This window comes from Elephas maximus, chromosome 22 (assembly GCF_024166365.1).
Source record: "Elephas maximus indicus isolate mEleMax1 chromosome 22, mEleMax1 primary haplotype, whole genome shotgun sequence".
Lineage (NCBI taxonomy): Eukaryota > Metazoa > Chordata > Mammalia > Proboscidea > Elephantidae > Elephas > Elephas maximus.
The window spans coordinates 15,914,333-15,929,291 of record NC_064840.1 but is presented as its reverse complement, the minus strand read 5'-3'; the positions used below and the strand labels follow the sequence as shown (position 1 = coordinate 15,929,291).

The 14,959-nt window shown below is 43.0% G+C and overlaps 1 protein-coding gene across 2 annotated transcripts in view; it reads right to left on the bottom strand.

Moving 5' to 3' along the window:
- Positions 1–1,301: 1,301 nt before the first annotated feature.
- The window catches only part of SUDS3 (SDS3 homolog, SIN3A corepressor complex component), a 40,653-nt gene continuing 26,995 nt past the window's right edge, over positions 1,302–14,959 (bottom strand). The window contains exons 10-12 of one of the 2 annotated variants that reach the window (XM_049865561.1): positions 14,426–14,531; positions 8,282–8,366; positions 1,302–4,663 (exon numbers count right to left, since the gene is read on the bottom strand). In XM_049865561.1, the coding sequence (XP_049721518.1) occupies positions 4,565–4,663; positions 8,282–8,366; positions 14,426–14,531 (290 nt within the window). In that variant the 3' untranslated portion in view covers positions 1,302–4,564. Of the gene's footprint in view, positions 4,664–8,281; positions 8,367–9,121; positions 9,254–14,425; positions 14,532–14,959 lie in introns of those variants that run through there. The other variant, XM_049865562.1, reaches the window with a different exon arrangement.

Genomic DNA, 14,959 nt, shown 5'->3' with positions numbered 1-14,959 from the left:
TTGATTCCTAAAAACTCAAAAACTTCTATAATTTTAGGATTTGTGCATTTTTCTGTATGAACGTTACACTTCAATAAAGAAAAAAAAATTTTGTCTAATGTGGCCACTGCCCTCCCCCCGCCCCCCCCGCCATTACCTAAATAATAAAGCAGCCCTTCCCAATGGGTGCACCAAAATGGGTTACAAGCACACCCGGCTGGCCACCTCTGGCAGCAAGCAGCCCTATCAGTTTACCTGCGGGAGCTACACAGGTACCATCATTTTTTGGTTAAGATTGCAAAGCCCTGCTCTAGAGAAGCATATGAACAATATCCTACTCAATCATGCTGTAAAAGAGTTTACTTTGTGTAAGGTTTCTCCACCTAAGATCAATTTCATTTGCTCAATTTTTAGTTAGATTCGTTTATCATCTCCCACAAGCAAGGGAATGAATGTACTACAGTCAAGGGTCAACACCCCTAGACCGTTCTTTACAAAACTCAGTTGTTGGGAACGCTTATCCACTGCTGGTGGGAATGCAAAATGGTAAAGCCACTGTGGAAAACAGTTTCGATGTTCCTCAAAAAGTGGAACACAGAACTACCATGTGACCCAGCAATCTCAATCTTAGGTATATACCCAGAAGTGTAGGCAGGAATGCAAACAGAAACCTGTACACCAATGTTCATTGCAGCACTTTTCACGATAGCCAAAAGGCAGAAAGAACCAAAATGTGGTATATCCATACAATGGAATCCTACTCAGCCATAAAGAGAAATGAAGTCCTGATGCATGCCACAACATGGATGAACCCTGAAAACATCATGCTGAGTGAAATAAGTTGCAAAAGACAAATAGTGTATGATCTCACCTATAGGAAATAGGCATATGCATAGAAACCAAAGATAATTAGTGGTTACCAGTGATGGGAGGCAGGAGGAAAGGGAAACTTTACACTTGTTACATTTATGTTAATGGTGGTGGCATGATTTGGAAAAGCATAGTGGGAACAGGTGCTCAACTTGGAAAATGTAATCAATGTCAGTGAATTGTATATGTAGACATTACTGAGGTGGTATATGTTTTATGTATATTTTCACAATAGAAAAAAAAAAAACCTGCCTACTGATCTTTCCAGTAACAGCTTGTACCTCACTCTTCATTGACAACCCAATAGCCACGGAAGCAAAGGTCTGGTGTATTCCTCCCTCTTCCCCAATCCCTGAATGAAACACCTAAAACAAGTGTTCAGTCATTTATCAAGTCGATGGATACAACACAGACTATATGCTGGTTTTCTCTGTGAAAGTTTATTGTTATTTAAAAAAAAAAAAAAAAAAAGCCTATACTTTTTTACATTTTACATTCACCTTCCAGAACATTTAACGGTACCAGCTAATGATGTTCTATAAAAAAGGCTACCAGCTGCTTGAATGGCTATACGTTTGTTTACCATGTTCTGGTATTAAAGTGGCAGGAACTCTTTGGATGAGAATTGGTGTAACGTTAAGTACTGAGATTTCACATTCCCACATTGGAATAAACTTTTAAAATATAGAAGAAATTACTGAATAAAAGTTCAAGGCTGAAAGCAAAGATTAATAGGAAAAATATATAGTAAAAAAAAAAAAGCCCCCCCACCAAAGAAAAAGCAAGCACCCACCCACTCCAGCCCCTGCACTCTCTTACAAAAGCCACCCTGTCCTGAACATAGGGTCTGAAACACAAAAACATGTAGTCTGATTCGTAGATCATCTTCTGGGATCTTACACTGGCCCCAGTTAAAGGTTTAAGAAGAAAAATTAGGTTAGGTAGTTAAAAGACATCTGTAAATACTGGTATCCAAACGAATGAAAACATCCTGGCTTTGGTATGTACAGAAATCTACTGGAAATTGTTCAAAAGGACACTGGCTTGGGTGGAGGGGTGCAAGGGAGGTACAAAAAAACCTCCTGTCAGAGGTAAAATAAATATCGGGGTAAGTCCCTAACAAACACTTGAGGCAAAGATAATACTTGGAGCAAATGCCCCTAAAAAACACAAGTATAGGTTCCTGATCAGCTCTATCTGGACCAACCTTTCTCAAAGGGTAACTTGCAGGAAAAAGTTTGAATGTGGGAATTCATCTGGTGGACCGGGGTCTGGTGACAGACAAAGACCTTTAGGAACAGGAACTGGCCACCAGGGGTAACAGCCAGCCTCCTCTTACTATTCTTTGGAATCTCAGAGTCTGTGTTTCCCCCTTTGAGTTAGCTTCTGTCCCTCACAGAAGTATCTCCATCGGCTACCGAAAGGGGTTCTCCTGCCCTCGTCGCCACAGACGCCTGCAAGAGTGGTTGAGCTGCTCATTTTTCATCTCTGTGATGACTAAATAAAAAGTGAACTCTTCAGGTATTTGGATTATAACTTGCTATGCTGTGTCTCAAGTCCACTTCACATTTTCCACATCCCCTAGGCCACAATGAAAGTGAGATGGAAAAGTTGTGAGGACGCTGAGGAGCAGGACAAGGCAGTGATGGGTGGAGACCATGTCTAAGCATGGCCTCAAACACCCTCAGAAGTTATGGAAGAGAGATGGCCAAAGTGCCCATACCCTGGTCTTCAAATGAACAGTCACTCCAAAAAAGCACAAAGGTGCCACCAGACAAGGCAAGAAAAAAAGGCAACTTGTTGCTGCTTCGACACTGACCTTCCCCGTGGTTATCAATACAATCTTTGCCAATAAAAACAAGCTTTGGTATACTGTTTAGAAGGAAGACCATCATTAAAAACAGAACAAAACACCAACACCCTCAATGGCAAAACATACTTAATGTATTTAAATGAATTTCCATCACAGGGCACTAGCTGATAACCAATAGCTACCTGATGTTATAGGATGTCACACACACCAGTGTGACAATTCCAATGAGACAAGTCCTCCCTTACAGCAAAGGTGTCAAAAAACAAACAGTGAAGCCCCAGTTCACCATGGGCTTGGTTCCCTGTCATAAACATCTTCATAACGGGGGCTGGAGGGCAGAGAAGAAACAGTGAACACCCAGGCAACTTTTGATAAACAGTGTCGTTTATCCTAGTTTCTAAATAAGACACCAACATCAAGGTAGGGAGAGAGAGAAAATGGATTATAAATTAAAACAAAAGTATCTCTGTATAAATCTTTGACTCTGAGTCAGTAAGGCTGGGTCTCTGCTGAAGCCAGGACTTAAGAGAAGGGGGTTTTCGTGACAGCAGAACCCTCCAACTCTGGGATGTAAGCATCAAAGACTGGACAAGAACTGCCTGAGACCAGAGCAATCAGAGATTTCCTAGAATGTGTGAGATTCACCAACTGCCCAGAGCTGCTAACAAAATTTGCTCTAACCCCAAATTCCTTCAAGCTCTCAAGATGGCAACTACAGTAGATAAAAACCCATCACCCGATGAGTCATCTCTCCACTTCTGGGAATGAGGGAGGGGGCTGAGCCTGGAAGGAAGGCCCTTGCGTCTGGATTCATCAGAAAGAGTCTAAGTTTAATGGCAGCCATGGCAGAGCAGCTTTCCTCCTCTTCAACCTGGGCCTGGTCTCCTGGGAGGCTGGGAGTGCCGAGGGCCTGACAACAAAGTTCCACGGGTTTGGAGTGGCTGACGTGCAATAATGGCACCAGCAACACAAGCGAAACTTGGATGGTGAGAGTCTATAGATCACTGATTACTGTACCATCAATCCTGCCTTCCCACCTACGATAGGTAACCCAGATAATCAGCCCGTGGCATGTCCTACTTCATTTACTTGGGAAGAGGGGAAAGAAATGAAATACAAATTAAAACTTCTGAAATGATCACTTCCTGTTTCCATCTTGAGCTAGGGCAAATACGTTTGAATAAACCCCCAGCATCAAATAACATTTAAAAAATAGTAACTGCAGTACATTATGAATCTGAAATTTCCCCCTCCCCCAGCCCTACTGACTTCAGTACACCGTCTCCAGGCAAATTTTCCCATTGCCCAGCCAGTGGAATGGATGGCACGTGCCAGATGTTACATAAGGCATTTATTTCTCTGACAAGGTGGATAGCCAGGAGAATTAATCTCCTTCTGTTAGGACCTCTGCCCCAAGCTTCTGGGGAAACAGTGAATTGGGCTAGACAAGAGAAGCAGCTATGTGATCCCCTAATCAGACTCCCAACGTGAAAATGCACTGTCGAGTGTATCTCTTCCTGCTCTTCTTTATGGTAGAAGGACCCGAAGATAATTAATACAAGAGCTTTCCCTTCAAACTCAAAGGAGCTTTAAAAAAAAAAGTTAAAGACAAAATATAAGCAAAAAATCAAGAAATGAAAGGACAGTAAATCAAACCCCGATACTCCCAAAAGTAAAACAGTCCCACGGTGACCGATGTCTGGAAGTCAAGGCAGGCAAGAATGACACCAAGACGGAAGTGGCTGGCCACAGAAGTGCCTTGCAGAAGCCACAACAGTGTTCTCCATTTGCCAAGGCCGAGTAGCTATTTCCAGTAAGGTAAAATTTTGCTATTAAGAAGAAAACCAAACAAAAATAAAAACCACTCCAGAAAAAGGGTCAAGGGGAGAACACTGTAGAAAGTCATGCCGCTGACCGCCGGCGGATCACAAAGAGTCCGCGCTGAAGTTGGCCCAAGTAGATCCTCATCTTTGTGCTGTCACTTGTCTTCCTCACCCAGATCTGCACAGGAGAAGGAGAAGAAAAGGGACAAGATGACAGTGGCTAAGAAATACTGAGGAGCAAATCTCCCAGAGCATCTAACTACTTGCATGAATTAGCTGTGGGCAGAAAACTCTTCCTTGAATGACCGCTCTCAACTCGTGAGGCCTGTCTCAGGCACCGCCATCATCTCTGGCTATCCTAAAGCATGTTGCTCATGTGGAAGGTAGGCACCTGCCCTTGTCCTCATTCCTCCCAGTCACCTCTTACACCTCTGATTCAGAAAATGGAAAGCACAGCCTTCTTGGGTTCCATTTTTGCCCTGATTTTAAGGGCTCTTGGATTTGGTTTGATTATAGCATTTATCAACATTCAAGGTTCATATATTCATGAACATAAACCTTCAATCAAACTTGGAAATATTTTCCTTGTCCCAAGGGAGTTCCACATTACAGCCTTTCAAAACTCTAGTTTCCCAGCAATTAAGGCTCATGATGGTAACAGAAAAAGAAGGAAAAAAATAACAACCAAAACCATGCCCGAGAGTGAGTAAAGGCCCAGTAAGGATCACAAGAAGGTTGAGCAGTTGAAGACAGTCCTTCCCTCCTCCCCAGACTACCCTCCCACACACGGTTTCAGGTGTCTTGCACTTCACAGGGTAGATGTGTTCTTCTACAGAACTGAGAATGAACTGCTGGCAGCAGGGGGAATGCCCGCGCTGACAGCTGTGCTCAGTAAGTGGCATTCCTACAGGTAGGGATGTGCTCCTTGCCTGGCACCTGATACACCTAAGTGAGGGCTGACTGAGCCCTTACTGTGTAGCCCTTACTGTGTACCAGGCACTGAGCTGCTGACGCTTAGCTTTTTCATTCTCAGAGCACGCCTGTGAAGTCAGCACTACCACTGACCCATTTCACAGAAAAAGAAACTGAAGCTCAGCAAGGTTAAGCTACTTGTCTAGATGTGAGTCCTGCCACCTCACATCAAACGCCCTTGCTCTTCTCTGCTGACCCAGCCCTTGTCTCTTTTTCACCCTTTCTGAACCATGCAATTAAATGGAATCATAAACATGGATTTTTAAAAAGGCTCCGCATCTTGCCCGTACATACAAGACACAGTTTTACAGGTGTATCTCTTCCCTCCCCCACTCAGTTTTCAGGTTATAAAGAAGCTTATTCTCAGTTTCTTTAACATGATTATTTAGTGATGGGCTTTCAAGTCAAATGCATGGGTTTAAAAATTTTAAAAGTTAAGGTCTCATATAAAGCTGGGCCTCTAAAGAATTGGGCAGAGCCATTTTAAGCTGAAGAGTGCACCCAAGGAGGGGTTAACCTGGCTGTTCCCGCACGCTCGGATCAACCTGCCAAACCTGTCCACAGTCAAGTCATGCAGAGGCCCAGCGACTCCGGTATCACTTAGGATCTGACCTGAAAAATGAGCTGGGGCACTCCTGAGAGATGAGAAATGTTTCCCTGGCCCCAGACTCGCATGCCTCCGATGCACTGAGGCGTCTCCCCTCCAGGAGACATGGCTCGGTGTCACCGTTTCCTTGTCAGACCACTCTGACACTCTATTATGTCAAAAAGTGACAATCTTCAACAGAGAAGAGAAAAAAGAAATCTAACTTGCTCTCTTATTTTCCGGAAAAACCCTGAGGTGTCACAAAGGCAAATGAAGCACTGGTTCTACAGTGAGGCTGAGGGACGGGGGGCCACGCCTGCCTGGCAGAGTACCCCATGGGGCCAGGCACAGGAGCACTGGTTCTACAGTGAGGCTGAGGGAAGGGGGGCCACGCCTGCCTGGCAGAGTACCCCACAGGGCCAGGCACAAAGGCTCCATCACAAAATCACGCCCCCTCTTGGCTGAGGACAAACAGGTCTCTCTATAAGATTCCCTGGTCTGGTTGTCACTTGGCTGGAGGTGACCACACAGCTCCTGCGCCTCGGGGAAGAAAGACATTTGTTTATTTGGAAAGCTTTCCCTAACTTCTGAGTTAACAATCATTTTACAAACAAGTGACATTTGAGGGTGTTTTCAATTCCGGAAGCTGGGAGAATAGAAGAGGCTTAAGTTATTTCATAATCCAGTTTCATTAGATCGACTGTGCACTGGCAGGAATAAGTTACAGAGGGTAGACCTGTAAAAATCAATTTCTTGGCAGACTTTTGTGGGCTGATAAAAGATCAAGCCAAACCACCCATTTTTTAAAACTTTTTTTTTAAACTACTAACAAGTCACACAGTGCTGACGTCCAGCTAATGAAGGACCAGTCAGAGGACTCACAAGACAGCCATATCCTCCTTGAGCGTAACCCTCTGAGCTGACTTTAAAACAAATTCCTCCTGCAGGAGGGACTTGCAGAGGCCAATCCCTACTGGCACAAGCCTGGGAGTTGGGTGCTCAGAGGCACAATAGGACACACCAGACTGGAAAGTGAGCAAGCAAAGAGTAGAGTGTGGGCCTGATCAAGCAGAATGGAGCTCCAAAGCCAGCACCCATTCACTGAGCCCTTACTCTGTGCTCAAGTAAGTCATCGACACAACAGAAGGCCAAATTCAGCCCTTAATTTTGGTCTTTTACTCAATAAATGCTCATTAAGCACTTACTGGGTACCACTGACTATGCTGGATGTTGGGGACAGATAGTGAACAAGGCCACCAGGTCCTGCCACCACAGATCTTCAAGTACAGGGGAGGTGAGGAACCGTAAATAATCACACTCTGGGAAGTGCTAATGAGGCAAAGTTCAGGGTGTTAGGACATCTGCCGAAAAGCATCTAATTTGGGCTGAACAGTCAGGAAAGCTTTTTTGAGTGGAGTGGACAAGACAGTTCCTGGGCCAGACGTCTTCACACGCCTCATTTAATCCTCACAGCAAGAAACAAACCTATGCTTTTTTTTTTTTAATATAAAGACTGTCTTTACTGTGGCCAAAGCTGCACATCTATAAAGTTGCAGAGATTATGAAGTTAGTTGGTGGAGAGGTTTCTGCATTCTTCAGACAGAAGTTGGACTCCTGGATCATGAGGAAATAAGCTGGCCCTACCAAACAACTGCAGACCAGGAGGCTAAGCGTTGACACCCTACGGAAGCTCAGAAGTTAATACTGAGTCACATCTAGTTTTAATTTTTTTTTCTTTTGGGTGTTGTAATTTCCTTTTGGTGTCCTGAAATGTGTGGTCAAGTCCGGTCAGACATTACAACCTAGTCTAAGAAACAAGCCTATTAATACATACGAAGTTTTAGAGGAGTAGCAGACCCAGGTGGAGCACAGGCCACAGGCAAGCTCCACCCTCAGTGGATGGTTACCTTAAAAAGGAGGAGGGTTGGAATGCACAGACATCACACAGACTTGCCTTTCAGTCTTCCCTGAATCTACCTCAGTGGTTCCCAAGTCAGTTACTGAACAGGGAGTTCACAAACACCACAAGGACTACACAGGTCAACATAAACTGCTGCCAAGCAATGGAAGAGCTTTTCAAGAGTGATTTTGACTATGTGCAATTTCTGCTGAAAGTGCTGACTTCAGAATATAAGGCATGATTCTTCTTTCTTGGTGGCATTTTCAGGTCTGTCATATTTTAAACCCTTCACAGAGCAATTTTTTGCTTTCCTAAAGGGTGGAGGGGTGTGTCCCTACCTCATTGGCTCCAACGGAGCTGATCACACAGCTGAGCTTCTGGTTGTCCTTGGACTCCAGGTAGATGGCTTGGCTCTTATGGTACCTGCCAAAGACAAGGTGCAAATTAAACAAAAACAAAAACCAGAAAGAAGAAGGAAAAAAAAAAAAAAATCTTAAGTAAAGGAGCCTTAATTTATATTTGAGGAAGACTCTGGATTTCAGAAGGTATAAATTAAAGGCGTCTGTCCTTAGGTTAGATTACATGACCTCTTCTTCATCTGGATCTAAAACTTACATTCATTAGTTGCCTCTGCAGAGGTGATAAGGGTAGCTGGGGAAAGAGTTGAGAGACTCACTACATTTTTTTTTTTTTAAAGATAATATGACCCTGTTGAAAAAGTAAACTAAAAATTTTAAAGTAAAACTTACGCTTCCATTTCCTGTCCTCACCCTAAAACTGAGGAAGGCAGGGCAGATGAAACAAATACGTGGGCTTAAACAACTGTCCTGGTAATTATTTTCTGTTTGTCCAAATAAGTCACCAGGAAGGCCAAATTCAGCCCTTAGTTTTGGTCATTTACTCAACAAATACTTATTTAAGCATGTACTGTGTACCACTGACTATGCTGGGTGTTGCAGAGACAGTGAACAAGGCCACCAGGTCCCTGCAACCACAGAGCTTCAAATACAGCAGGGTGAAGGGCATTAAATTATCACACTCTGGCAAGTGCTAATGAGGCCAAGTTCAGAATATCACGACGTACACCCAAGGGCACCTAATTTGGCCTGGACAGTGAGGAACGCTTCTCTGAATGGAGTGAACAAGACAAAGGCTCCCCTTTCAGTCCCTGCATCTACCTCTTGCCTGTAGTGCAGTGCCACGTCCAACTTCTACAGGTTCAGGGACAAGGCCGGGGATGAAAGAAGAGGAAGCCAGGGCCAAAGGCCAAATGGGACAATGACAGCTGCCACAGGACACAGGAGCAGCTGCTGGATTACAAGAGGTGGAAATATCAGCTGAGCTGCTGCTGGCAGCACCGGCTTGGGCCAGCCCCAGTTCAGTCAAGACAAAACCTTTGGATCATTCTGGTTGCACAGATCTGGCAAAACAGACCCACTAACTCATGCAAATTCCACCCAAACCCACCTCCCAGCAAAGCAGCGCATTTCATTATTATTTCTCTGGGGGAGGAAGGCAGACTGTTTTGCTGGTATAATGAAATAGCCTACTGCCAAGATATCACAGCTAAAGGATGGACTTCACTCCCACAATGAGCTTTTTCCACTCCAGGTTCTCAGCGCTCTTTAACCTGCTAAGTAGGAGCTGAAAACTCAGGTTTCCAAGTCAATTTACTTCCTGAAAATACTGTTGTTAAAAGAAATTGAATCATAAATGCAATTAGGACAGTGAGATTGGTTTAGACCCAAGTTTTAAAGCGGCTTTTGGCCATAGATTATTTGGTAAACTGGGTCAGGGGACCTTCATTATGCTAAATACGTAATAACACAAGGTCTGAACTATAGGATGCAGGAGGGAAGGCTGAATTAGTTCACAGCCAAACTCTAACTCTGACACTTCCTTGGTTTCCCTCCCACGTCTAAGCCCACTGTTCCACGTAAACAGTAATGTCCTAAGTAATGGTTAGAATAAAAATACAGAGAAAGAAGACTAGCCATAATCTGTAGGGACCGTGAGTTATTAAAAAGATAAAACGCAAAACAAAATGCAACTAGCCTCAAGTATCATTCTGATACTACTTCCTAAATATTTTAAAAAATAAAGGGCATTAGGTGTGGCACAGAATTGTATTACTAGTGTGAACACGGGATTAGTATACCGCTAGGTGCAAAAAAAATGATTATGTCCATTGCATTACTGTGTCTGTGATAAAATTTATACACTTACATGTGTATCATTCATATATATATGATATAGGGCAAGTTTACATATTAAAATACGTAAGTGTATATTAAACATGTATTTAAATTTTATAAAAATATAAATTTAAAATGGTATTCCTTTTTTGGCACAGTTTTCTTTCCCTAAAATAAACAAGTATTACTTATGCAAAAAAAAGTAAATAAAGATTTGCTTGTAAATCATGGTATTGCAATAGGGAAGGAACAGTTCGGAAAAGAAAGGTGAGAACAGTTACACAATTGGATGAATGCAATCAATTCACCGAACTGTACATGGAGAAACTGCTGAACTGGTGTATGTTCTGCTGTGTATACGACGACAAAAAATAAAATTAAAAAGTCATGGTACTAGAAAATGCTTAAATAACAAAGGTGGGGTGGAAATAAAACTTAATGTCACCTTTCACAAACGTCTGTCACAACAGTTAACTGTGGAAGAGTATTCTATCAATGATCACAGGTTGTATTTTCCTTCGAGTGTGCTTCGAACTCAAACCCCACCATAATTCGACTGGCTTGAAGGTGACCATGAGGACTAAACAATGTGACCTCGTCCACTACAGTCTCTAAGAGGTCTGGGACTTTTGCGTCTGGCCACCTCCCAAATCTGCCTGCTCTGGGATCACCAGATGGTGGTGGGCTTGAATATCCACCACTGATCCCATTTTTTCCTGGAGGAAAGCTGGCCAGCGTGCGTCCCAAAGCAGCCAACTTTGAACCCGATTCCCAACTTGTTGCCCTCGAGTCAATTCTGACTCGTGGTGACCTTACGGGACACAGCAGAGCTGCCCCACACAGAAACAGACTGCCACAGCTTCTTCCTGCGCAGCGTCTGGTGAGTTCAAACCACCGATCTCGCAGTTAGCAGCTGAGCACTTAACCACTGTGCCACTAGAGATCCTTCCTGACTCCCAGGGCCCTCCTAAACCAGTGTCTTTGGGACCTCCAGGGAACTCTCATGTCCCCAAGAAAGGTCTCGGGGAACCATTCTCCCTGGATATCAAACCTGTTCAATTATTTGAATTCTCTGAAAAAGTCAGTCCTCAGAAATTTAAAGTATTCATATGGAGATGTCTGAACGAGACCAAAAAGTATACGACAACTTTAACAAACTACTTTGTAATTTTTAAAGACCAATAAAATAGGAGAAAAGGATTCAAAATATATTAAGATATAAAAAATGTTAAAAGCAATACCTGTTTAAAAAAAAACCACTGCCATCGAGTGAATTGCAACTAATAGCGACCCTATAAGAGAACTGCCCTATAGGGTTTCCAAGGAACAGCTGGTGGGTTTGAACTGCTGATCTTTTAGCTAGCAGCCAAGCTCTTGTAAAATTGTACATTATTATTTTCTGCCAATTAACTGCTTTTTGCAAGCCGCATTTCACCTCTGCAGAAAACACTTTAAATAGCTTCAGAGAACAAGCCCCAAATGTCAAATCGGCTTTATTACTTTATTACTAATGGAAATTCTGATCTGGGAATCCCTATAATTAAGCTCCTAAAGCTTTGCCTCTTACTATTAAACCCAACGAACTAGAATTACCACTACTCTCTTTAAAAGAAAGCAATTTCTTTACAAGGTGGGTCGAAAAGTGGGATGCGGAGGGGGAGAATGAATTTAATTTTGTATCCTACTGGGAATCCTGATATTAACATCTCAATTCCCAGAAACCAAATTTCATGCGTTATGTAGAGTACTTCAAGAAGGACCGATTCTACCTGAAAATACTCGTTGCTTTAACAGTCTTTTATGGCAACTGAACGGCAAAGGGTTAAATTCACTTGAGCGAGTGTGTGACTTCATTTTTGATTCACATTAGCAGTTCCAGCTTTAAAGGAGGGAGAGAAAAAAACAGTCCACCAGCACCACCAGTAAGTTCATTTAAAACATCAGCGACTTTCACAGTATTTTCTGAGAGAGGTCATTAGTCTAAATCAGAATGGGAGGAAAAAGCAAGCAGCACGATAGGAAACGCTTAAAGAGCGGTACGAGGCCAAGGCAAGGGGAAGATGTTTATCTTTCAAAATTAAACATAGCTTGATAAGTGTTCATGCCAAGATGGGAAGCCTGAACCACGTTTATTTCACTGAAGTCATTTAAAACTCAATGAAACATGTTTTGCCAGAAGCACTGTTTCACCAAAGCTCGCCGCGCCACTGGAAACGGCACAGAGCCATTGGCTGACCTCTCATCCGGAGGCTGTGACTGCTGAAGAAGAAAAAAGTGAAAGCCTCCAAAACGACAGGGATACAAAAGCCAGATCACAAGAGCCTGCTGCGACAGGATAGGACCGGTTCTGCACAGGCCAACGTGTTGGTCAGGACTCCAATTATCATCATCAGAGGAGGGGACCCACCTTTCAACAAATGCTCTATGAAATCTGATTGCCAAGGCCAAAGAGGAAAAACATACAATACAGACGAAAACAAATTATGCCTTCAAAAATATACTTAATGGCAGAATAAAGTTTAAATTCATAGAGAAAGCGAAATGCTTCCAGAGAACTTATTTCAAAAAATCTCTGCTGCCAATTTCAGAAGGATGGTGAAAATTCTTTCAAAATGTTATGTGTTCTGAACACATCAAACGTGACCACTTGCTCTGTTGATGGTATGAAACTCTAGTTACTGTGGACTCTTTCTTTAAAAAAACAAAGAATTTTACTGCATTTTCACCCTAAGACACGTCTCATAAAGTCTAAGGATTAAGCCTGTAAAGAGGAAGGTCCACGGCCACGCAATTACAAAACGAACATCACTTGAAATATCACATGGCTTGAAGACTCAGAGATCCGTAAAAATGTTAGTGATAAATCTCATCCTTTTTGAAGCCAGTTCTTATGTATGGGCTTGATCTTTAAAGGTTATTTGGTTTCCATTATTAGAGACATTCTTCATTTTATTTTGCCCCTTGGTGTGTTGAGCTGTTAGGCCCTGCCACCTGGTGGTGATATGTTCTCATACGCAATGTTAGGATACAACACTGACATTTTTAAAGAAGACCAAAGAATACCCAAATCAGAGGGGCAGAAGTCACTAAGGCTAGGGTCACAGATAGAACAAGCCTTTACTACCTAACAGATAACCAATTCACTGTAAGCTAATAGGTGGAACTGATTTATTTCAGTAATTACTAGACCTAGAAGCATTTTTGCCACCTTCAGGAGTACACTGCTATAGAGGAACCAACTAACACAACACTAGGTGATTTTCTTTAAGAAACCTCAGAATACTCAATACAGCCATTACGCTCATTTTGAAACTTTTGGTTAAATATACTGAAACTCGAAGGATCGTGATACAGTCATTATAAATGATAATTACAGAGACCAGAAAGTAACCCCGGAAAACATTTACAATATGACCAAGCGAAAAGGCAGGGCCCAAACATGTGTCCACTGTGACTTAAACTGAGTTAACAGTATGCCTGCATATGGACCGAGAATAGAAAGAAATATATCCAGAGTAAAAGAGCTATGAAAAGGTGGCAGGGTCCAGGGTGATTTAACACTGAGCAGAATGCCTAGTACAGAGCAAACAATAAATATTTGTTGAATGAATAAATGTATGAGCTTTTATGTAAAGTTCTTTCACATTGTTTTGTCATTTCCTTTCCAATGAAATATGTTGGTGGTCTGAAGGCTTCAGTCTTCAGTCGAAACTACTGATGTTTTAGGATTTAGTCAGCAGGATGCTGCGTGGTGGAAAAAACGTATCATAGCCGAATAAGGAAACACCGAGAAACATCTCAGAAATTCACAACGCACATCAGCATATGACAGGACCCAAAGACTCCTCAAGGAAGAAATCCACTTTACCTTAACGTGAGCAACCCCCAGGCTTACTTGACAGTGAAATCCTTTTTTCTACAGAACACCTATTAACTTTAGCACACAGGGGCAGATTTAGAGAACGCAGAAGGGTGTATGCCTCAGGCCCCAGGCTATGGGGGTATCACAAAAGACAGGCATCTGTAAATTCTAGAGCAGCGCCAGCAACAAAGAGGTAGAGGGGGGCCACTTACCTGCACGCTTTTTCGGGAAATGCTGCTTTCAGACACCTGACAGTGATACTGGTCAAATGTCTCCTGATACATTTTTAAACATTATTCAGCTTTTAGGACTTTGAGTTAGGCAGCAGTCTTGCTCTGAAATAACAACTATATACAGCTCCAGCCCTCTTTCCAAACGGTTCTTTGGAGATGCTCACGAGTTGCCCACGTTTTTCCAGAACATACCATCTCTTGTCATAGTACAGTTTGCCGTCTTCTATCCGAGCTTCGAACCTCTGCGCTGGAGACTCTGCGGGTGTGGCAGGCAAGTGTTCAGGAGAGGACGGGGATGCTAGAGGAACCGGAGAGATACTTAATGTGCAAGCCCGCCAGCTAACGTGCTTTAACTGAAACACTATCCCCCACTGCCGTTGAGTCAGTTCCAACTCACAGCGACCCTACAGGACCGAGTAGAACTGCCTCACAGAGTTTCCAAGGAGCACCTGGTGGATCTGAACTGCCGACCTTTTGGTTAGCAGCCATAGCACTTAACCACTGCACCACCAGGGTTTCTGAGACACTATTAGGAGGTGGTAACGACCAAGATCGTCAGCATGAGCCCTCAAAGTCGTAATGAAAGCAAATTCAACATACTCTTATGTATTACACCTAACTTGATTCTCAGAACACACCTGTGAGGTAAGCAAGGCACAGATTAACCTCCTTGAGCAGTGGAGAAAGCTGAGGTCCAGGAAGTTTAAGGGATTTATGCAATGTCAC